General features: G+C 46.5%; 1 protein-coding gene across 6 annotated transcripts in view; it reads right to left on the reverse strand.

Moving 5' to 3' along the window:
• FGF13 (fibroblast growth factor 13) overlaps nucleotides 1-24,495 on the reverse strand; it is a 212,055-nt gene that overhangs the window by 112,449 nt on the left and 75,111 nt on the right. Inside the window, exon 1 of one of the 6 annotated variants that reach the window (XM_066182209.1) lies at nucleotides 12,056-12,113. The exons of 4 other annotated variants lie outside the window; for them this stretch is intronic. In XM_066182209.1, coding sequence (XP_066038306.1) covers nucleotides 12,056-12,086 — 31 coding nt within the window. In that variant the 5' untranslated portion in view covers nucleotides 12,087-12,113. Of the gene's footprint in view, nucleotides 1-12,055; nucleotides 12,114-24,495 lie in introns of those variants that run through there. One more of the 6 variants, XM_066182203.1, reaches the window with a different exon arrangement.

The raw sequence follows: 24,495 nt of genomic DNA on the forward strand, positions 1-24,495 counted from the left end.
AGATCACTGGTCTGGTCTAACAGCCCAGCCAGGGCCAGCGTGTCGGGCACTCACTCCTGACTGACACGTTGTCACCAAGGGGAAGGACAATGTGACAGGGTCACAATACAGAAAGGAAATGTAGATCTTTTACAAAACAGCACACATTTCCACACAGCTTGGCATGAAATTCAGGTGTCTGCAAGGTGATCTCCATGCCTGGGTGGCTGCCACCCTCTGAGCTACACAGGTACCATCCACTGCCAGCTATGGGAGACACCTGGAGCTCTGCACCAGGAGCTCCTGCTGCTACACAAACATCCACACAAACACTCCAGATGCAACACACTATTTGGAATTAACTTCTCCAGAAATCAAAAGGCAAAATGATCAAATAAGGTAGTTCTGTTAGAGCAGAAATAACAGCGGAGCTTATTGCCTCTGTGTATTTTTATACTACATTGCATAATATGCTCGCATTGATGTTCACCACCGTAAATGACATAAAAAACAACCCAAGGCAGCAAGCACAGCAGAGCTCTAAGAAAAAAATCATCACATTTCACATTCCAGCGCATGAAGTGAATGCTGCAGTCCTCTAGCTTACAACAGTCTATCAAAGTTAGCAGAGACAAATGTGTGTCTTAGAAAAAAAGACATTGTTTCAACACTGAGCTATAAATTAGTTTCTGTTTTTTAGGAGGCAGTAAGTGGCCTTTATCTTCGTACAAGAAAGAAAAAGCTACTCTGTTCAAACTAAGGACATTGCACCCTGCTGGGGAGCTGCCTCGGGGTACCACACTCACTTTTCACTGCTTTGAAATCACACATATTTCTAATAAGTCCCTATTTTTGTGTCGTTACCAAATTTATGCCTACTGGGACTTTACACACCTCCAAAGAAATTAAAACATTAATTCTGAAAGCTGATGGAAAAACTTTTGAACATGGGAAGGGTGCTGCTGCTGTAAACGTCTGAACCGCGTGGATTCACAAGGGCTCCAGGTAAAGAAAAAGGTATCAAGAAAAGTCACAGATGCATTTGCAGCAGCTGAATGTTTGGCCCAAACAACTGTCAAAACAAACGCTGGAGTACACAGGGCCTGTAAACCCTCACTGCTGAGCCCTGCACTGCTGTGGACAGCTCCAGCAGACAAACTGCTCTCAGCAGCATTTGCACCATTCCCAATCACCAGTGCCCAGAGTCCTTCCATTGCTCCTTGCCCTGGACGCCACACAAGCACTCAGAGTATTTTTAATATTAGCCCCCACAACCCCACTTGCACCCCAAGTGACTACAGGAAAACCTGAAATGAATTTTTAACAGCCTCTCAAAGAATTCATTTAGGGAACGAGGTCTTTTCAGGCTGCAAGGAAACCCACCTCTCTCCTCCTACCTTTAAATTTACTAGTCAGTAACTTCCACTCTACCCCTGAACTCTGCTCCTGAACCGAAATCCCAAAGAGCGTTTTGCAAAATTTTATCAGCACTTTAGTCTGCCTTCATCTAAAAATTTCACAACAGATACACAACTGACAAAGACTTCTGTGCTTGCTATTGCATGCACCTGCTTGCCTCCACACTAGAAAGGGGAAAAAGAAAAGCTGGGGATGCCAGGTGTGCCATCCCAGCCCAGAATGGTCCTACCTGTCCCAGAGCTCTGCGACCAGCCTGTGAGAAGCCCTCTCTGGAGGCAGCAGGCAGTGACTTTGAGCTGCTCTCCTTGTCCTGAGCTGTCATGCAGATGTGGGATGGAGGCTGTCCTGACTGCCTGTGGATCTCCAGGCTGCTAAACACAATGATCAGAGATGACTCACTGTCACTCTCACATACATTAAATGGCTCTGTCGATTTTCTGACTGGAGGTATGGCTGTAATTGTTGTGCTCCCAGCTGAGGGGCTGACACGGGCTTGGCTCAGCTCCGCAGCCCTGCTGGGTCAGGCCGCTCGTGTCACTGGGGCTCAGACCTTGCCCTGGCCCAGCACAACTTCTCCTCTCCCATCAGATAACACAACAAAAGGGAGCTTCCCCTGGCCATATCTGACATTTCAGCGCTGAAGTTTCTCTCCAGGAATGCTTTGCATATCGTGTATTAATAGATTCTGACTAACAGCTTTAGCTTCACATCATGTCTAGACAAAGTGTCCCGCTGTGGGCAGTAGCCTGGAAGGGCACTTGAAACAGCTGTGGGTGAACAAAACATAAACTGTGCTGCTGACAGGTTGCGTGCATACTGTATCTCATCTAGCTGTTCTCCAGGAAGTGAAAATAATGGGAATTTCACTGAAGTTTTAGGCAGAAAGAGGCCAAAGCTCAGGCTGGACAGAGGACCAGGAACAAACCATGTTGTCCCCAGCACGGCCATCAGGAAGAACTTCTTCCCTGGAAGGGTGGTGAGGAATTGCAAGGTGCTGCCCAGGTTGGTGGTGGAGTCACTGTCCTTGGAGGAGTTCAAGAAACAACCGGGCATGACACTCGGTGATTCGGCTACCCACCAAGATGGTGATGGGCCAAAGCTGGTGGGACCCCAAGATCCTGGGGGCCTTTTCCAACCTTAATGATTCCATCATTGCAGGAGACGCTGTGGCTGCCCCTGGATCCCTGGAAGCGCCCAAGGCTTGGGCAGGGAGCGCCCTGGGCTAGTGAAAGGTGACCCTGCCTGTGGCAGGGCTGGGACGAGGTGACCTTTAAAGTTTCTTTCAGCCCAAGCCACTCTGTGATGCTATGTGCAGCACTGAACAGCCAGCACCAATGAAGCAGTCGGACAACAAAAGGGGAAGTAGACAAAAGTTCCAGAGGAGATTTTGACAGCAAAAAGGTGAGCAGGCTCTCTGGAGAGTCCAGGTGTACTCAGCATCTACACCCTGGCTGCATTCTGACAATGCAGCTGCACCCAACACTGACCAAAACTCCTCCACACCACAGGAACCCCGCAGAAAGGTGACAGCACAAAAGCACCACGGCTGCAAAGCCACAGTGAACGGATGCTGGAAGCAGAGAAAAGGTGGTAAAGTCTTTACAGCCCACCGGAGAGTCTCCACCACTCCTCAGCAACCACCGGAGTTTGCCTGCCCTTGGGTGTTACTTGTGAGGTGAGCACTGCATCCCGTGTAAATCTGCACACTGCTTCCCCTCACTGGAATGAGCAGCCTGAATTGGAAGCATTTCACTCCCTTTCGGTGCCTTTCGCTGTGCTCTAACACGCTGTGGTGCCATCACAGCTTTAAATATTTACTTGACATTATCTTGCATCTGGCAAATGTATTCTGATTCTCCCCAGCAAGTCCCATGCAGGATTAAGTTCTCCGCTGGCCTTTGCACAGTAACAGATCCCATTCTGTTTTACCACTGCGATTCTCTCCAAATCAGGACTGCAAAGTCCAAGAAGTTTTCCAACAATTCTGTTAGGACAGATGAGACCTGCGGGCACCAGACTGATTTCTAAGTTTCTCTAGCAGTTAAGACTTTTCCTGCCTCCATCAGGCTTTCTCATTTTCTGAGCTGCTCAGACCCATACAAAGACGGCCTGTTACTCTGATAGTGCTGTCAATCCATATGGACCTTCTCAGTTTATTCTCTTATTCTTAATTAACTATTTCATATTGCAAATTCCCATTTTTCAGATAAGGTGCTGTTGTCGCAACAGCCCTGTAAGTGAATTATTGCACCTATAATGCATTCATAAATAACACATTAAAGGCTTAAAATATGTTGTTTATTTTACAGCTGCTGCAATCTAGTTGCCCTACATGTAATAGAAACTGTGCACTCATGAAATTAAACTGAACAAAAAAAAATTAATTTTCAAAGGCTTAGTTGTCTGAAAAAGTTATTGCCTCTAATTCTTACTGGTCAAATGTTATTTTCTTCCCGATGCCAAATTAGAATACTAGAATAAATAAAAACTACATCCTCTGAGTAGGGAACTGAAGTAATGAACAGCAACCAAAATTCCACTGAAGGCCAGGCAATCATAGGGAAGGAGAGAGCAGAAAAACAAACACACAAATACTTTTTTTAGTGAACCTGTGGCAAGATAACAGCACGCTATCTTCAGTGAAACACTCCGCAGCCAACTGCTGCATGAATTTTTTTCATGGGCACTCACGGGCTGTTTTCCATGGACCTTCAGCGACCTTTGCAAAGGCCCCCAGGTGTCCCCTGCACAGGTGTCACTGTGCTGCCCACAGGTAACACGAGCCCCACGGCTCATTGCCTGCTGCAGACTGCCCCCATCCCACCCCAGAGGGACACGGGGACAAACAAAATCCTGCCTCATCCCGGGCTCTGGCTGGGCTTGCACAGCCCCAGGAGAGTCAGCAGGACTCCGGTCTGATCTCAGAGCCCCGTGCAAGGAGATGTGTCTCTAAAAAAAGGAGCAGCTGACCAGCACAAAAGGGCTGCACAACCTCCCCCTTCCCAGGGATCCAACTCAGATGCTCCGGCACAAAGTCAAGGGAACATTTTGAGTATTTCTGTCACCTTGCTGTGCCCCTGATGGCTCGCTCTGCAGGCAGGCTGCTGTGCCTGCATCCCTACAGCACTGCACAGGTGCAGTTTTCCCTACTTATTCCCCGTGAGGACACTCAGCCAACAACAAAACGGGGAGTGGGAGCTGCCCAAGAACAACTTTGTCCATTTCTAGAGAAGGAAAGACTCCAAATAATGCGTTTTCTCTCAGGCTGCAATAATTAGGCAAGGCCACGTGTTGTGGCCAGCCCAAGGCTGCAGTCAGGGGAACACCTGGAAAATGTCTCCCCAGCTTCTCCTGAATGGCCTCAGAGCCCTGGAGCTGCTGACAAACAGCTAATTCCCCCTGAGCCACAGGACCAAGCTCTGCAGGCCTGTCCCACAGGGCACAGCACAGATCACCAGAGCTGCTCCCACCACTGACTGCAGCACTTTCACATTTCCTCCATCCCTAAACCACAGAGATTTTAATTTTATTTTTGGCTCACTCCTCATCACAGGGTTATTAAGACCTGGTCAGATAAGGCTTCTGCAGGCTATCCAAGGCTAAATCACCTAAATGCACACCTCCAGCTCACAGCATTTTATTGTTGCTGCTTCTGGCATATGGAGAGCTTAGATGAAAACAAGCAAATACTGGGGAAAAACTATTCCAGAAAATGCTGAATATTTATGGCCTGTACACAGAAACCTGACTGGAAAGTGAATGCTTCAGGTAGAGATAAAAGGAGTGACAGAAGAGTAACTTTTATCTATGCAGTCTACATTTAATGACTGCATCAACATTTGCAGATGATTAGGACCAACCTAAGTGCTTTGTTGTTCCTTTGTTCCATTTCTGAAGGGTTCGGACTTTATTTATTCTTTTTCTTCTGGTTTATTTCTTCCCCCCCCCCCCTCCAGCTGCAACTAAATATAATTTTTGGCTTTTAAAGACCTATTTCCATTTATAGCATCCAGCTGACAGGCCGGGGATGATATTTCCTAGCTGAGGCATCTGCCTCCTTGACAGAGGGAGAGATAATCACGTTGGGTGAAACAGGCTCAGCATCTATGACAAGCCTAAGATGTCAGAGCTGAGAGCATCGTGTCTGGCCCCTCTGGATGTTTTTTTCTCGAGGAGTTCAGCCCCATCTGGTGTGGAAGGCAGCCAGCCTGCAGTGCTGGGGACAGGGGACACTTCACTGCTGAGGCTGCCGCAGCTCCTGTTTAATTGCTTGCTTAAAACTGTATTAAAATGAAACAATATATTATTTATTTATAATAATAATTATTTTACATATATAATGTGTATTATGTATATTAATATTATATTATTTATATAATTAAAATCGTAATTATTAATAAAACAAACATTAAGTTTAAATTTATATAATTATGGCAGCCGCAAGAACGTGTGGTCAAGCTGGCAGCCTGCTTTCCCTGAAGCACCTCGCTGGTCTGGAATTGCTTGTGCTGGACAATCCTCCTTTCCCCCTGGACCTGCACCAGGAGCAGCCCCACCTCCAGCCAATGTCACAGCTGGCTGCAGCCACCCTGTCCCCAGGCAGCAGAGGCAGCAGGGCCAGGACATGAAGGGTCTGCAAGGGGCTCAGTCTGGAGAGGCATTTCCATGGATTCCACCCTCACATCCAAGAAATGCCACCACCACAGGTGTCCCTGCCTCCTGGATCAGAACAAACCCACAGCTCCTGCCCCCTCCACGCTCACTGAGGTTCTGCTTTCCTTTTGTAGATAGAATGTTCTGCAGTCGCAAATCAAATTATGCTGATAAAATTAGTCAGATCAAGGTACTGCTTTTCTTTTGAGACGGGCCATTTGATGCTGCAGAATGTCACCAAATGAGCCTTCCTGGAAGCAGATTCCTCCTCACAGGAAGATTTTTCTTGCCAGATGCTGATGTGAATGCTCACAAATCACGGAAGATTTCCAACACGCGTGCAACTTGCTGCCACTCCGGGACTCTGCTCCTCCCCTCCCTCCTACCTGTTATCACGCAGGACAGCTCAGGTGAGGGCAGATGTGAGTCTGGCAACACATGAAGGCTGTTACTGAAATTCATGTCACATTGAGCAACTGTTCCCTCTGACCCTGCAGGAGACTCCTTCACAGGCCGGCACAACCCCACGCGGTGTCCTGGGGGAGAACATCGGCTAACACTTGAGTGCTCCTGAGGGGCCACATTTATACCCGAATTTATACCCGAATTTATACCCGAGTTTATACCCGAATTTATACCCAAACAGACGGGAACGCTTCAATTACAGCCTGTGGATGTGTCTGCAGACGCCCACTAACCTCAGTCCCTGCACCAGCCTTGTCCAGCTCTCTGTGCCTTGCCCTCCGTGCTCTGTCACCCTCACGTGCACTGCTCCAAAACCTGCCCAGTTTCTCACATTTCCTCTCCTTCTCTGCCAGGAGAAGTGGAAGAGATCACCCAGATGTAATTCCAGCAAACAATAAATCCCCTTATCAATGGTGCTGCCCGGAAAGTCAGGAGATGGAAATCTGATTTTGCAGTTTCTGCAGCATTTCTTTCCATAAGATCATTAAACTGCAGGCTCAAAGTTACAGTTTAAATCATGTCTTTCTGCAGAACACTCTAAGCTCCAAACAATCAAATTGTGATTCATAATCTGTCATTTTCAGTCAATATATCATGTCTAGCAAACATTGATTTACATGTAAGATTACAGACTCTGTGGTTGTACTTTCCAAAGCTATTCAATAACAGCAATCATAGCCAACAACTGATAGGTAATTTTTCTAGTACACAGAAATTAATCTTTGCTAATTCGACCCTAAATTACAAAAATTTCGTGATTCATTTTCCCATACAAAATCGGTGGTTGGTTTGGTTTCTTGGTCACGTCATTCTTCCCCTGCATCTTGCCCTTTGACTATCAAACTCTTTGCTCATATCTCATTTTTCAAAGTTTACTTCCTTTGTGTATCTGCTAGAAACGCAGACTTGCCTTCTCCTTTTTCACCCGTGTCTTTGAGCTTCGACTCTCTTGCAAAGTATCCTCCCGTCTGTTAAATGCTTTCGACACATCCTCCCGTGCGACGTCTGCACATCCAAACCCGAGATCCTACTCACAGAACACCTTCACCCTGTTTGTCCAGAGCAGACGGGCAGCACCTCTCCTGCCCTCCCTAAAGGAACAATCCCCACGCTGTGCCTCGCCCTGGGCGTTTCTGTGCCCAGCCTCACCAGAGCTCACCTCTCACAGACTCAGAGAGGGCCCTGACTGTCCCTGTCCCTCACCCAGACACAGAGTGACTGCACTGAAGCCTCTGCTGGGGTGGTTTCCAGGTGTGCAGCACAAACCCAGCTGTTCCCCTCCAGGACAGGCTGGTTCCAGCCTGGCAGGACCCTGAGCAGGCTCCTGACACACAGAGGAGGGACAGGGCCCTGACATGACCAGGGGCAGGGTGGGCTCACCCAGGGGCTCAGCTCACTGCCACTACAATTAAAATTAAAACCTTGATGGGGAAGGGCCACCTGTGCATGTGCAGAGCCAGCACCCTCCCCAGGGGATTGTTATTTTAACACCTGTCTGCTGGTACGTGGTTGTTTTATTAATAGAAAGGATCACACACAGCCTGAGGTAAATTAAAATTCCAATTCTGCTATTCCGTGTCACTGTGGAATGTGCCAGGCTGTTTGATTTGGTTTCTAGCAAAGCAGGCTAACAAACTTCCTTCCAAGCCATTAATTCAGATATTCAATAAGCCCAACACAACTGCACTGGCTCGTTAAAGCAATTTGAGGTAACCTGCACTCATTAGAGCAGCCACCATCTATATCCCTGTGACTGCAGCCCTGTTTTCAGACAGCATCAGAGATGACCTGCTGTGCCAAATGCCTCTTCTGTCTCAGGAACACTTCAGGGAAACAGCAAAACCTTGATTTGCTCAGGCTTTGAAATCCATTGAAATGCAAGAATATTGTAACTTTTGAGGTGGTTTGTTGTTGGGGTTTTAGGGGGGTTTTTTGTTTGTTTGGGTTTTTTTTTTTGTTTTGGCTTTGTTTAGGTTTTTTGTTTGTTTTTGGGTTTTGTTTTTTTTTCCATCCAGAAAAGGATTAATTAACTAGATGAAGGGAAGTTCTTCAATAAGGACAGTACCGTGATGATAGTCATGCAGGACACAAGTTTACAGACAAAACTGATAAACTCCCCTCTGTGTCTGTTTGAGAGGACAGTTTAAGCATCCAGGAAAGGAAATACAGGAAGGACAAATTGTGAGTGTGCCATAATTGAAATAACAAAAACCAACCTGTGCCCTTGGTACAATCAGTGTACAAAGCAGCTGCAGAGAGCTGCTGCCCATTTGGGGGAAAAACATAAAAATCTTTCTGTGCTTAATAAAAAAGGACACTAAAAAGAAGGTACAAAGACAACTGAGGCAGCATTTAGCCTTTAAGCAGGGGCATTTACAGGTGCACCTGAAAATGTCATCAAGCTCAGGATAATTAAGCCTGGCCCCTGAACTACATCAACCCATTTCAGCAGCTGGAGGTGAAACACAAAATCCTTGAGTGAGACTAATTCTGATTCCTGCAGCAGAGGAATTAAGTAGTTTAACACAAAGCACCTTCTGTGGACTTAGCTCACCTGAAGAAAGAGTGTTGTTGTTCACCTGACAAAGGGGAGACAGGCATGCAGCTGACTTCTGACCCTCTGCTACACGGCAAAATCAACTGCTTAACAATAACAACAACAACAAAATAATCCCTGCATTATTTTGTTGCATGTTTGCTGTCTCCTACACAAAAACCCGCTTCTTCCAAGCCAGGTTGACAGCCAGCATTGAATAATGGTACCTGCAGTGCCAGCATTGCAGGCTCACAGCAGGCTGCTGCCCCCCCTGCCTCTGAATCACCTCCGAGCTCACAGCAGACGGAAAAGTTGGTTAAACTGAGTTTATTCATTTATTTATTTTCGTTTCAAGCCTCTGTATCTCATACGGCCAGGCCACCGGAGCTGGGAGAAGCACCTGGTATGTGCATGGAGGGTTCTGGGACTAGGACCACAGCCTCCCTACCCTCGATGTCTCTCTTTTGAACTAACTGTAGCTGGAAGGGACAACACATCCTCTGTCCTCCCTGTGGGCTGGCCAGCTCAGGCTCATCTCTGCCCTCCTTCACTCCCCAAGAAAGATCCTTCCACGTATTGACGGAGAGGAACTGAGTTTCAAAGGGACTGCTCAGAGAGAAGTAAGAAGAATTTCATCCAGCAACTTTCTTTCTGAAAACACTTCTGAAGTTCTTCCTCGATTCTTTTTTAGGAGGCCTCCTGAGAAACCTGGTAAATAATTAACATCTCTTTCTTATTTTGCTACTGTAATGTGAATACTTAATCTATTTCTTTGTAACCACTACATTACAAGGGAAGGAAGCGCTGCAGTGGGGCTCCAGGGAGAATTGACACACTTCCTTCCACTGAGCCACCTGCACAGGGCTCTGGGGTGGCTCTCATCCCATCCACCATCACCACGCCCCAGACAAGGTTTCCCACAGCTCAGAAGGAAACCAAGGTGGTGGTGACAGCAGGAAATTCTCAGCCAGAAAAGTCCTCAGCCCCCTTTGAGAGCTTTCCACCCTTGAGCTCAGCAGACAGATCAGAGGGAGCAAAGGCCCCAGAGCTCCACAAGTATAAGACTCTCAAAATGATTCCTTACAATTAAGCTGTGCTGTTTGGGAGACTGTAAAGTGTAGAACAGCACCAGACACAGGCTCTGGAACAACGCAGCCTGTGTTCTTCTTGAAATCCTCCCTCCATTCAATAAACGCTCTGTTATCAAAGCGAATAGATTTTATTTTGATTTTTCTAAAAAAACCAGTGTGCTCCGACTTACTGTCAAATTTCGGTTTTATTTTTTAAGGATTTTCCAGTCTATGTCAATTAGAATTGTGACCACATCTCGGTGGCATTTTCCTTCCACGTTCTCGGGCCAAGAAAACCCACGTAATTTAAGTTTGTTAATGTTTCCTGTTTTCCTTCTGTATACAGAGAGATTTTAGGCACTAAAACAAGGAAATTATTAAATCAAGAGAAGGACAGCCAAGACATATAGTTACATAGTATTTTAGTTAACCTTCAGTCTCATTTCAGTGAAACAAAATGAACTCCTCCAGTCACTGCAGAAATTTGGAGACGAGCAAGCAGAATAGGAGTTGGGGGTATTTTGGTGCTCCAGGCTTGGAATCTGATCACTGAGCTACCTCTAGCAGCGTCCAAGGAGCCCCAAAGCACAGGTTTATCCACACTCTGAGGGGATGGATGTGTCTGTTTGCTCTGCCCGGGGTTTTCCAGGAGCGCTGCTGCAGGAGTCAGCCTGATGGAAGGAACGCGCATTTTCCATCGCTGCTCTTATTTCTCCCTCACATCTGTCCTATTCTGCCTTCAGGGAAGAGGGATGGACCTGCAATAGCAGCTCTCAAGCATTTTAGCTCCCCCCCGGATGTTCCTTCTCTCTCCCCCACGCCATCAAACACGGAACTCCCCCTTCAAAACTCAAATGTGGATGACGTTCCCCTAAACGGAACAATGGAACTCCTCTCCCCACCTGCCCCTCGCAGTTTTCACACTCCTCATTTCAATACCATCAGCACTTGCCCAAGCACTCAGAAAGTACCAGCACAATGAAGTACAAAGCTGAAAATCATCACGGTGAAGAACTGGTATCAGGTAGGATGATTTTATAAGGACAGGTTGCAATCAAGCCGATCAGTCTCCAAACTACTCTGTAGGGAAACATCCAATTTCTGACATCAGGAGGAATTTTCCCCGCCTACGTTGTCATCCCTGAGGGTGAAGGAGACTCTTTGGAAAAATGGAACAGAGTGTTCAAAACACCAGCAGATCACATGCAGCACAACCATGCCTTCAAACCCACCAGAAGGTCACCAAGCCTGCACACTGAAAGCTACAATCTATTTAAATATTGTCGCTGTGAAGTGGATACATCTTCACTGTGTCCAAAAGGCATGAAAACACGGCAGCCTTGCCCATCTACCTGGGGAACGAGCTCCAATCTCCTCTCCTCAGTGAGACTGAAGGAATTAGCACTGCTCTGAATCACACATCAGGATGGAGTCCCATTAGACTCCTGAGAGGTTGATTACAGAGTCACATTCATTAGGTCAGGAGGAAACACATTTTGTTTGAACCTAGGATTCTCTTCAACTGAGAAGCACTGAAAGAAAAAGAACAAACCGATTTATATGTTTAAGAAGTGAAATGAAGGCCTGTAATCATCAGGGTTTTAATGATCTCCATCAAATTACCGTCTCACAGCAATAGATGTGCTGAAGGGTTTGCAGCAGTAGCACCTTCATGCTCCAGCACACCACTCTGGGGTGCAGAGAACGGGCTGAGGGAGCCCAGGGCAAGGAGTGGTGCTAGCAAGGAAAAGAAGGAAATTCCTGGGAGGCAGGAAGAGGAGCTGGCAGAGCCCTGCGGGCAGCACAAGCCAAAGGAAAACAGTTCCAGGGAGGACACAGCAAAAAGCCTGTCACAACAGCCACGTCACCCTGCTCTGGGGGCTTTAACCCCCTGGCACAGGAGGAGGAAAGGAAAAGGCACCACATCTCCTACCTTGAGCTATGGACTTCCACCTTCTCCCCATCCCATCACTGCTGGGCTGGCTGGGTCCATGGGAAAGCACACATTGTCCAACCGGCCATCCAAATCACGTGTCCACCCCGCCTGAGCAAAAATAAACGCTCAGGGTGCACCCAGGCAGCAACTGGAAAAATCTGGAGCAGGAGCGCACAAGGAACACGAACGCGTTTAAGTCAGGCAGGCCAAATTCTCCTGCCTTGGTGTCCTGCAGGCGTGTGGGCAGCAGCAGGAGGAGTTCCAGGGTGCGGGGCTGCACCCCACACTGCTGCCTTGTGAGCTCAGCCTGTGCAGATGGAGAGGAGCCTCAGCAGGGTGTGATGGAGAACTGCCTCAGCTCCCTGTGTGAACACAGGGATGCAAACATCCTCCTGGGAACTAGCATTTACATTTTATTTGTGGCTTGTTGGCTTGGGGTTTTTTTTTTCTTCCAGGCTGCTCTAGGCAACATATTTGTACTTCACTGGACACAGCCTTCCTAATAACCATTACTGTTCCTGGTATTTTTAAATGAGTTGATGCGAGGCAATTTCACTTCCTTCCCCCTTCAGAAAGAATTTATTTAAAAAAAAACAAACAAACAACTGTATAGGAATAATAGACTCATAATCAGAGAAGCCACATGCCATGATCAGAATTAAAGGAGCCATCTGTTTCTTTACAGTCATGCACATCTCAAACAAAAAGTACACACATGACATATGTCATTACTTCCACTTTCCTGAGAGAAAATATTTGTCATGATTGCCTCCCACAGGCGCGCAGGAGGCTCCACCACCAGCCTGCAGTGCTGGAGGAACCCCTCTCACTGAAGCTCTACAAGCAGTGGATTCGGGTTTTACCTCTTCCTCAACCAACCCAGCCGAGCTTTTCGTGCCTCAGCGAATCCTTTGCAAACTTGCTTTCCACAAGATCTGCAGCTGGGGCTTGGCTTGCTGTTCCCTACCACCCCAACAGGAACTGCCCTGCCGGGCTCCACACACACACTTGTGTCTTACAATTTAAAAGCCAATTTAGGAAATTATGCTGCTCGCTGGATGATATATTTTCATGTCAGTATGCCATAACATGCAAATCTTTTTTTTTTTTTTTCCCTTTCATCTAATTTCAAAAATGCAGTGATAAAAGCAGTGCTGGAAATGCACCGGACACACCCAGACACACTCCCCAACATCAGCTTCCCTGCAGTCACAGCCACGGGGTGTGAATATTCCCCTCCTGGCAGGAGTCAGCAGCAGCACTCTCCACCCTTTGCTCCTCACCCCACAGTCGTGGCCAGCCGGGCCAAAGCTGGAGGTGACACTGCAGGGGACACACCTGCACCACCAGCACAGGGCTATGCCCCTGCTTGTGCCACACCAGCAAAGCTGGCAGGCCCAGATGCATGTTTATAAAGCATCCCAAAGCATCACCTGTGGTCGCACACACCCCCAGAGAGCTCTGCTGGAGCAAAGGCCAGGTTTTGGACAAACCACCGTGGGCAGCACAGCTCTCTGGTGCTCCTCTCCTGCTGCAGGCAGAGTCGCTCCTGCCCCAGGCTCCTGCACACCACACCTGCCTGCATCCCACCTCAGCCTAAAAACTGTAAAATCCTTCCATCTGAAACATCTCCTCCCCTTCTGCCTGCCTGGCCTAAGTTCAAACACTGAAGAGTTCAAGGCCACCTCCTGTGCCACTGAGACATCGTGAAAGGATTTCTTCAGAAAAATCAAAGAGTGGCTTAATTTAAGTTTGTCTGACCTGGGTTGTTACCCTTGCTTTCAGTTATGGAAAAACTTTAAATAGGAACAGGGGAAAAAAAAAGGGAAAGTATAAGTTGTCTCTGGTTCTTCAGCTTTTCTCTCTGCAGGCCTGAATGTTTTTGCTATAAGCTGTTCATCAGAGGCCAGGAGAAAAGCTCTGAAGTTGAAACACTGGCAGCTCTGCAGGGGGATGTTTCCTTCACCCATCTGCTCTCCCCATAAATCATCATTCCTGTGCACAGACATGTATCTCAGTATTGGCAAGGCTCTCTGACCCTGAGATGTTCTGTAAATTCTCCGTGTCAGTTCAGTGGAAAACACTGTCTTGGCCACGTCTATCCATATTCTGCTTCTGTGACATCTTGCATTATTATGCAGGATTGCCCACCCATGGCAATCATTCCTCTGCTCTGATCATCTGTGGAATGCATAATGATGAAAGATGTTACGATGAAAAAATGAAACAAAGCACTTCATATCCTTAATTCAAACACTGACTGTATTAACACTGCGCATTTTTAAAGTGCGTTTCTAAGTCCTGTACACACACACACACACACATACATATATAGTGCATCTATTTTTTATCTAGCCTTCTAAACACAAACTTGTAATGAAGTATCTGCACTGGGGCTATGATCAATACCAGATTTGTGCTTCAGAGGCACGAAGTCAGGACATACTTCACAATTCCCACCCTCTTCCATTCCGCAGACACATTCCTAAACAGCTACATACACTGACAACCTTATTTAAAAAATAACTGAGATAAGCCTCTGCTGAAGAAGAGGGCAAAGTGTAATCAAGATTTATTGGTATTTCAGCTGTCCTTCTGCACTTTTCACATCCTTCTGCCTTCCAACAATTACACTCTACTGCAGGGTAGGTAGGCAAATATATCCATCCTGAAAACGGCTCAGTGCCAGGGCTGCGGGTGACAGCTCTGTGTCCTGGGCGCTGTCACTCCCCGTGTCACTCCCCAGTGCCACCAGCAGCACCTGTGCACAGGCACCTGGGCAGGGCAGCCTCCTCCTCCTCCTGGGGCACACCAGTGGGAAAAACGAGTCCCACTCTCTTAGAAAAATTTGTAAGTTTAATAAAAATTAAAGACAGACAATTAGGAGACAGAAACGCGAAATTCTCTCGGCCGAGGGTGCTTGGCACAAAGCCTGCCAGCAGCACCCCCACCCTTTCAAAATTCTATCTTTTAAGGACCGTTGTGTTGCATATTCAATGGATCTTAATAAATGATTCAAACGTTCCTTTCGAGCTTTTTATCTGTTTTAAGTAGTCCCGATGATCTTATCTGATAGATGTATTTGTGGGTGGCTCTACTCTGTCTGGTGACATGGGTATCCTGAATTTTCCTCCTGAGGTTTCCTGGTTTTTTTCATTTGGATAAGAAAACAGAAAGTTAGCAGTCTTTTATAAAGGGCTACAAGGTGAACCCTCCCCTCCCACACCTTCTAGGCTTGGTCAGTCTAGATGTCACAAAGATGAGAGAAAAAAAAACCCAGCCTTTTTACTGTTAACCCTCTGATACAACACATTCATCACCTTTCTAAACTCTATTAATTAAACATGAAACAGTACAATTATACATACAGTATTCATGTTAATGTTTGTGAAAAGACAACTATATAATATGTATTTATAACACCAGGAACCTCCTCGCCACCCACCAGCCACGGTCAGGCTTTTCCTGGTGATCCATCCTGCCCCACTGTGATATCCTCCCTGACAAAGCAGTTTTACCTGCCAGCAGCCATCCACGTCCTAACAAATGCTATATATTATTTCTTTCCATTAAACCTCTTCTAGCAATAGTGGAGGCTATTTTGAGACTTGGAAGGAAGCAAGCCATCATTCAGTCATTGAGAGGAGTGTCAGTAAACTGAGATCAGCCAAGGAAACCAGCAGTATTTCAGAAAAGCTCTTTCTGGATGCTTCCACCACTTCTTGCCTAACAAATCCTGGCTCAGATGAGGCACAAGCACACACACGTGGCAGTAACTGTCACTTGCTGCTTACGCAGGTTTTGAAATTCTCTTTTACTGCTCTCTTTGCAGTGGGAAAAAGTCAACCAACAAGCAGCTTTTCATCATGATCCTGAAGCACCTCCAGCACAAAAGCCAAGCAGCCTGGAGCTCTAACTGCCCCAGGCTGAGCGCAGCTCCTGTGTGGGACAGGGGGATGCCAGGGGATAACGAGCACGAGTGCTTTGTGCAGGGCACAGATTGTTCCCTGCTCCCTTACCTGGAGGACATAACAAACCCCAGAGCTGCAGCTCGTGGCAGTCGTGCACAAGTACACCTGAACACCCAGAGGGATGGGAAGGAGATGCCTGGCAGGGAGAAGCACTGCTCCGCTGTGAGCTGCAGCCCTTGGCTCTGTTTCAGCTTGAGGGAAATACTTCAGCATGGGCACCTGTTTACCTTAAAGATGTCAAACCATCAGCCAGTTTTATAAAACAAAAAGCATTCTGAATGGAGACTTCCTCAGGCTAACCAACGTACTGCCAAGTTTCTTCTGGCTAATTAAAAAAAAGGTCTTTACAAACATCATTCTCTTTGTCTAATTTGGTTTCAGGTCTTGAAGCAGTATTTCCAAAAAAATAATAACTAAAAAAAAAAAACAAAAAAAAACCCAAAAAAAACAGCTAGAGGATGCACAACAAGTTTTGGCAAAATAAAAACTTTTTATGCAAAATTGTGACCTGATTCTGGAAGAAGGAAAATGTGAACACATCATGGCATAATTGCATGAATTTGTTCTTACAGTCATTCTAGCGACATCTGCTTCTTTCTTTGCCTCACTGATTTGCAGATTACAAAAAGCAGACGGCATCAGATGCTGGTCACTCAGGAAGGTCACCCCCTGGCTGTGATACATACTTCCACCTTAATTATTTTAGGCTTATTTCTGACATAACAGGAATTTACTACAGACAACATACATATTTACTACAGAGAATATATATTTATACAGAGAATAACCATATTCCAGAAGTACATTTGAACAGCAAAGCTGAAACACTTCTAAAATGGGATCGAAAGAATAACTTGAAAACAAATATCAGAAGATGGGTTAATTTCCTGTCCTAACACTCTGAGATTTTCCACTGGGAGTTCTTTCTCACTGTCATTTATCACTTTGATTTTGCTCATTTTTCCTCGTATCTCATTTTCATGCATCACTGTATCACATTCAGGAGCAAAGTTTGATTGCACTGCTCCTACTGGGTGTTTCAGGATGTCCTGGTCAGAAACCCATGCACTACACAGAGAATACAAAAATGATCAGAGAAGATCATTAGCAGAAGGGTCATTATTACTTTCTCATTAATTTTCTCTGTTACTTGTACTTAAACTGATCCCGCAGTTAGGCAGGCAGTAGTCTAACTTAACAAGTCTGCACAAAAAGCAACTGAATTGGGCCAAATGCAACAACAAAGGGCTAAAAAAAAAAAAAAAAGGATTATATAGGTGTATCATAATAATTAAAGAGTGAAAGACAGAATGGCAGAATCCTCCTCTGTGACCTATGCAGTGATGAAGGCACAGGGTGTGCCTGTACTGTAATTTCTGAACTGGGGATATAAATGGCACTGCCAGTGACTTTCATGGATCTCCGCTGTGCAAATAAAACCCAGAAAACCAAAAGGGCACTGACAGATCCGTAAAGGAAGGGGAAAATTTTCACCTCAGCTTGAAGAGCAGCCAAATAAAATTAAAATAATAATAATTTTTAAAAAATAAATGAATGAAGGTACAGGGCTCAGAGTTGATATAAAAACCAGAACTGCCGAGGAGATAATCAGCACACAGATAATCAGGGTGCAGAGCAGGGCTGCCCCAGTCCAGCAGGGCTCTGTGGGGTGGAGCAGCCCAGCCCTGCTCCACTGCACCCAGCCTGGGAAACCAGCAAAGCTCCTGCCCCAAAACCCGGGGGAGGCCTCAGCCTCACACAGCCCCTGCCAGACCTGCCCACTCCTGCACGCACCATTAGGAAGCAGAAAATCATTCCTATTCCTCTAAGAAACAAAACACTATTAATTGACTCTGAATAGACACAACATGGAAAACGCAATTACAGTGACTCCAGCTGCTGAGACAGAATGTGAACAGCAGCCATGGACTCTAAATTGCACTTGAACAGCACTTCCCAAAATTCCCCAAGAAGACTGATAAACATAGACAATCCTGCTGTGAGACTGAAGTATGCTTTCCTAAAAATATATTTTTGTTTCCATTTTTTCTTTTACTGCCTTATCTAGACTCTTTTTTCACACTCCATGCATTAATTGGAATAATACAAAGTATAAATATGGTATGTGCCTGCCACAGCAATTACAGTGCTGAAACCCACAATAAATCTTTAATGCAAATGCATTTACTGCAATATATGGAAGTATCATAAGACATGCATTAAGTTAAAAATGTCACGCAGGACAGTCCTAAAACCACAGAGTGGTCTGGGTTGGAAGGGACCTTTAACTCTCATCTAGACCAACCCTCAAAAGTCCTTAAGCGTTCCAGTCTTGGAATCTGACAAGAGCAAGGCAGAAGAGGAGAATATCGTTTTCAATAAGAATTAAAAGGGATTACATTGTTTGGAATGATTTTTCGCTTGCATTGAAACATCAATGACAGCTCCCACTCCCAAACTCTCTCACCGTTGTCGGCACACTCTTTACAAAACAGTTAAAAGCAGAAGGTTGCTTTTCTTCTCCAAGTGTATCGCTCCTGCTCTGCTGTTGGGATTTCTTCCCCCCCCCCCCCCCCCCCACAAAAGACGGCCATAAAAAGATCAAGATACATTTTGTCATTAGATACAAACCCAAGTCTCACACGTTTATCGGTTTAAGAGCCATTAGGTAAAGCTCAAAGAACAGGAAAGAAGCCCCAGCTAAAGTTCCATCAAAGCAAACTCAAACTTCAGTCAGTTAATTAAATAATCCGTGCCAACCTGAGGGCCCTCAATCCTGTCATAACAGTCCATAGGCACTGATGGCTGTAAAATATTAGCTGTGAACTGCTCTTGTTAATATTAGGCTGAACCAAACCACAAAGTTCAAGCTGAGCTTAACTGGCATTAAAAAAAGCGTGTGCATCTCCAAACTGCACAGGCACTGATCTTTGCGTTCAACGCTTCTTTCATTTAAGGGCATTTAAAAGCACAAGGTAACAGAAGCCTCTGCAGTGAGAAACGCAGGCTGTTGCCACAGAACACAGCGAAAACCCGCCTGGTTTGCACATGCTTCACTGAGAAAGCGCCAGGGGTAATGAAGACCCGTTGCACAACCCCAACTGCCACTGAAAGAGAGCCAGCATTGAAAGGGATCTATTTTTAGAGGGATGCTAAAGGTCAGCTAGCTAAGGCCTTTAGTCTTGCAATGTCATCCCCACGTTGAGCCTGAAGATGCTTTTGAACAAGGCATTTGCTATACAGTAAATGGCGGGTTGTTTTTTTCCGAGACGTTACTGATTTGCAAGTTCACCTTCAGCAAACAGTGCCAAAAGTGCTCTCAGGAAAAAGAAATGGCACAGTTACAACTTGAGCAGGAGACAGAAAACACCTGTAAAAATATAATGAGAGCTTCTGGAATGCTGCTATGATCCTGCTCCCATGAGAACAGCAAGAATCGGAGGATCACATTTTTAGGAAAATATGCAACGTTTCCAGTTCCTGAAGAGCCACTGAAATGCCATGCAGCCTACAGGAGGCCACGGAACCCAGGCAAAATATCCACTATCAGGCAATGCTGTAGCATCACTACATACATGCACCTACATATCACCCCCCTTGAAAAGGAGGGGATGACCCTAAAGTGTCCCAGGTGCCTTGTAGTAATGCACTCCCCACACCCAAGCAGGTGATTCTGTTTAAGGAAAAAAGTTTCGGCTTACCTTGGAACATGTAAGGAAGGTAAACTAGAACTCTCCACAACCTGCTCACTGTAACTGGCCCAGAGCCAGCAGAGGGGCACTGACTGGGCTTTGGAAGCGAACCTCAAAGCCTGGTGCCCATTTCATTAATTTCACTGGGTGGCAAAGGTGCCCACCTGGACCATCAGGTACTAAAAAAACTGCACAGAGATGCTCGAGTTCTTTTTTGGACTGCCTTAGGTAGTGTAAGAGTGCTCCCTACAGCGTTCTGGATGTAGTTTACCACACAAAATACAACAAATCCCAAGTATTACTACAACCAGGATCTGTCTGTGGCTGACCAGGGAATGATCACAGTCCAGCCACAGTGAATGAGACGAACAACAGCACAGAAAGTCTCTGCTGGCACACAGTTGTGAACTCAGAGAAAATAACTTCCTGCAGTGGGAGTCAGGGCACTTCTGCAGATGCTCCTACACGAATGGGACCAAAGAATGGCAGGGAGTGAATTCATGTCTCAATTTGCAAACTAAACTTGTACAGCAAACTTGAAGAGAATCAGAACATTATGAATTCTGACAGCTTCATCAAAATGAAGAAAAGAACTGCAGAAAAAAAAAAAAAAGGGAGGAAAGAACAGAAGAAGGAAAGACTGACCCCTCTGGTCCAGGAGCCTTTCCAACTGGAACATCACCAGCACTGCTGGCACCAGGCAGAGCAGGGTCCAACTAATTCTTGTTGTTTGCAGAGTCCATACACCTAACAGGAGAAAAACTGCAGTCCTTGAGGGTGCTAGATGTGACTCTGAATGGCAGGAGAAAGGAGGCAGCCTAATCTGGTCTGTGTAGACAGGAAGATAAACACCACAGACAGCAGATCTGCAGCAAGTTCTGCCTTCTGCTCTGCTTTCAAAGACCTGCTGTGCCCAATAAAAAAAATCCTCATACTACCTAGGAACTGCTCTCACAAATTGTTCAAGCTTCATATGCAGAAAGTAGGGCCAATGAACTGCAGTGAATCTTAAATGCTTTTAGTGACACTGGAAAGAAAAAGCAGTGTTTAGCCTGCAATCTCTTCTTAGCAATACAGGGAAAGGGAAAAAAATAAATATGTGGCCTGTTGTACAGCATTTCGTGCTTCACTGTTATTTTTATTATTTTGTTATTGCCTAGGGCATGAGTTTACATGAAGTGAAGAAGTGGAGGAACAAGGTACCATTTTTATTTTTTTTCTCTCCTATGCTCCCATAAGCTACAGTCACTGACGTTGCACAACTTTTGTCCCCGTTATTTTCAGGATGGACTTTCCTGCTTCTCCATCACACCATGCTCTGTTTCATCAGAAGCTGAGCAGCAATTTCCTCCATCGCTCGGATCACAGACATAAAAATGGATGATTTACAAAAGGCACTGGTCCTCTGCATCCTCCATACAGACACTGGCCTCCCTGTCTCCTCTTTTACGACAGGTAGCAAATGAAGTAATGAAGTGGAAACGAAGTAATAAAAAAAAAAAAGATAAATCGTTCATCCTGAGAAGGTCTGCATCAGACCAATTAAAATAATGTCTCAGACACACTGCCATAACATATCGTACCTTTGGGAAGAAGATACTAGCATGAGCAAGCCCTGCAATTACTATTTTCTCCAATTATATCCTCGGAGATGTCCAGCTCCAGCATAATAAAAGATTAACAAATTAAAAAATATTAAAAAAAAATTTAATCTTTCTATTTTTTCCTGTAAGCCATTAAAGGCAGAGATGGTGACAAATCTCTGCCTGGAGAGGAAGCTTGCACACGTCAAGACCAACAGCAGCTGCACCAGAACCAGTGAGGGTGAGGAGGGTTTGCAGACCTGATCACACAGCTGCAGCCCACATTAACCCTGGCAGGCAGGGGCTACCTGAAGCAGGTAAGAAGACTGGATCCTGCACTGCCACGGGCACCAGAGGTGCAGCAGCTCCTGCCACAGGGCCAGGAGCTCTGCCCTACCCACCCAGATGGGGCAGAACCCCTGGACACTGCACCACTGACACCCAGGGCTCAGCATTCCACACCATTACACCATAAAGAACCAAATACAGCAAAGAGGATGAGAACACGCAGTGTGAAACCTCCATGCTGCTCTTGTTCTCTGTCGTGCTCTCTGCAGCATCCTCTGGAGTTAATCCCAGGCATGGAAAGGCTCCCTGCCGGGGTGATCTCTGGATCTGGAGCACCACCAGCAGCCCAGCCTCTGCTGTCACCTCCAGAGACCACGGCCCGCAGACGGCTGTGGGAGCACACCTGGGACGGTCTCAGGCAAGCAAAACCCAGCAGGTTTCATCCAGCCCTGCCCTCACAGCGCCCCGCTAGTCCTGTAAATGTTCTGGCTGCATTTCAGAGCCACGGGGATGTGGGCACCTGCTACCAGGTCTGCCTCTAGGCAGTCAGTCCTATGATACCTGGTCTGTGGATCCTCCCATGGGTCCTCAAATCAATCAAAATCTGGTTTAGAATTTTATTCTCTCGTCTAGAGTCCTAGTCTAAAAATAGCACCCATTCCCTCCACATCTGTTGATTTTCAAACAGTTTTATAGCAGTGGTATCTAATTAGAGTATATCATTGCCTGCTCCAATTACATGTCATTTACTGATTGGATGACCCGTGGAAACCCTTTTCATACTCCAAAGAAAATCTCCATCAATACTGTACTCAAGATTTCAAAGATCTAGCAGAAAGACTAGAGAAAATAGGTTTGGGGGTTTTTCAGCTTATCACTTCTGACCACTTCAAAGGTTTACAACAAAACTCGGTGTCGAAAACAAGGAACATGAGCTGAACATTGGTGAGATTGCAAACCACAGAAAATGCACAGTGACAGAGTTAACTGAAGCATGATCACACAGGCTATCAGACAAATCTGGATCACTTGAACGGACTGGCACGGCTTAAAGGGGTTTTTCTTTCATTTATAATTAACCACTCGGCTGTCACATCCCTGCATCCACGCGCCCTGGCAGGGAATGTCTACACGGAGATTTCTGCGGAAGACACAGAGCCCGTGAGCCAGAGGTGAGAAGGGAAGCTCTGTGTGCGCACCAGAGGGATGCTCAGCCCAGCACCACGCAAGCAGCCCAAGCAGAGGGAGAATTACTCACCACAAACCAAGGCAGCAGCTCTGTGTGCCCCCCTGGTGCCTCCACCTGCCCACAGAAACCTTCTTTTGGGGCTTTGGAGCACAGGGAGGTGTTGGCCTGTGCACTCTGACTTCTGTTATGGGGTACAAAGGTAAACTTCTGCTAGGAAGAGGTTATTGGACAAAAGTCAGTAAGGGTCCTAAAAAGCAACAGATGTTGCAGAAGAGTGGTCTGTGTGATTTGAGGAAGCTTTCCCAGAAAGTTCTCAAGGACGAAAAAGCTTGTCATGCTGGCAGCAATGCTCAAAATGGAAACTGCATTAGGAAGCATAACAATAAAGTGTGGAACTCCAGCTTAAACAAGGAACAAACCAATTTAGGCAAATTAAATATTGCTCACCCTACTGTAAAAAATATCTTCTTCTGCCAGTAGATCTGCTCAGAGTGGGTTTTGGGAATGCCAGGCTACCTGGGGCTGCTGCAGCGGCCCTGCTGCGCCCCGTGTCCCTGCAGAGTGCCCCAGGAGCACAGGGCAGCCCCCCCTGGCTCCAGCAGCTCCCCGGCACTGCTCATCCTGCAGCAGGTGCCAGCACCAACACACCACCCAGCCAGTGGGCTGAATGTTTCAGCTGTAATAAATAGATTTGAAGAAAGGCTTTCTTTACTGACAACCTGCTTTATTCTTGCCAGCAGGCACGAATCAAAACAGAATCGCGGCACCCTAGCCTGACTTCAAAGGATATGAACATTTAATTTTTTGCAGCTTCTGCCTGGCTGTCCATTGTGCTGCAAACACACCCACAGGCCCCCAAAATCTCTTTCATCGCTAATTTAACTTCCCCATTTTAAAGATGCCAACACAGAGAGGATGAGATGCATTTCCAGGCAAGGTCAGCCTGGCATGAGCTGGATTCTCTGCAGGGCATGTGGACACACGGGGCTGCTCCAAGGCAGGAGCTGGAGGGTGTGTGACTCTCCTGGGCCCCCAGGGCTGTGTCCCAGCCAGAGCCCGGGCTCCAAAGGTCAGGGCATGCCAGCAATGGGAGGCAGCACATGACTTCCCTTCACTCTGTGGCATAGCAGAGGACTAGAGATCAGATCTGAAATCTAATGCAATGATGCAAGCGAGGCAATTAGTAAATGACTCGGCATCTGCAGACCAGCAGGCCCCCTATTAACCAGCTAAGTACATTATCTTTGTGAAGATCATAGATTTCCCCCTTAAACTAATTGTGTCTAACTCCTGCAACTTGTCACATCCCACTGCAGCCTGGGGCCCCAGCCCTGCCAAGTGTCCTTGCACCGCTGCCATCCTCAGGAAGCACACGGCCCAGCCTTCCCAAAAGAGCATCCTCAGGCTCAGAATCTCAAATACCCAGTCAAGGGGGAAATGGTTTCACTCGTGGATGGCCTAACAGGCTCTAATTAGCACTGCCTCTGCTGTTCTCTCAAGTCCCAGCTCATCTTTGCTCTGTGCCTGTTTCACAGCCAGGAGAGCCTCAGTCACGCCCGGCATCAACCCTTACTCAACTCTGGTGCTTACCAAGGGGGCTCCACCAGGCACCACAACCACCTACAGCTAAGCTTAGCACAAACACGAAGAGAATGACGAAAAACCTCTTGTCCTCCTACCCCGACATTTGAAAGTAAACACGGAATATCAGGTG

This window comes from Chamaea fasciata, unplaced genomic scaffold (assembly GCF_029207755.1).
Source record: "Chamaea fasciata isolate MVZ Bird 193981 ecotype frontalis unplaced genomic scaffold, bChaFas1.0.hap1 SCAF_4, whole genome shotgun sequence".
Classification (NCBI taxonomy): domain Eukaryota; kingdom Metazoa; phylum Chordata; class Aves; order Passeriformes; family Sylviidae; genus Chamaea; species Chamaea fasciata.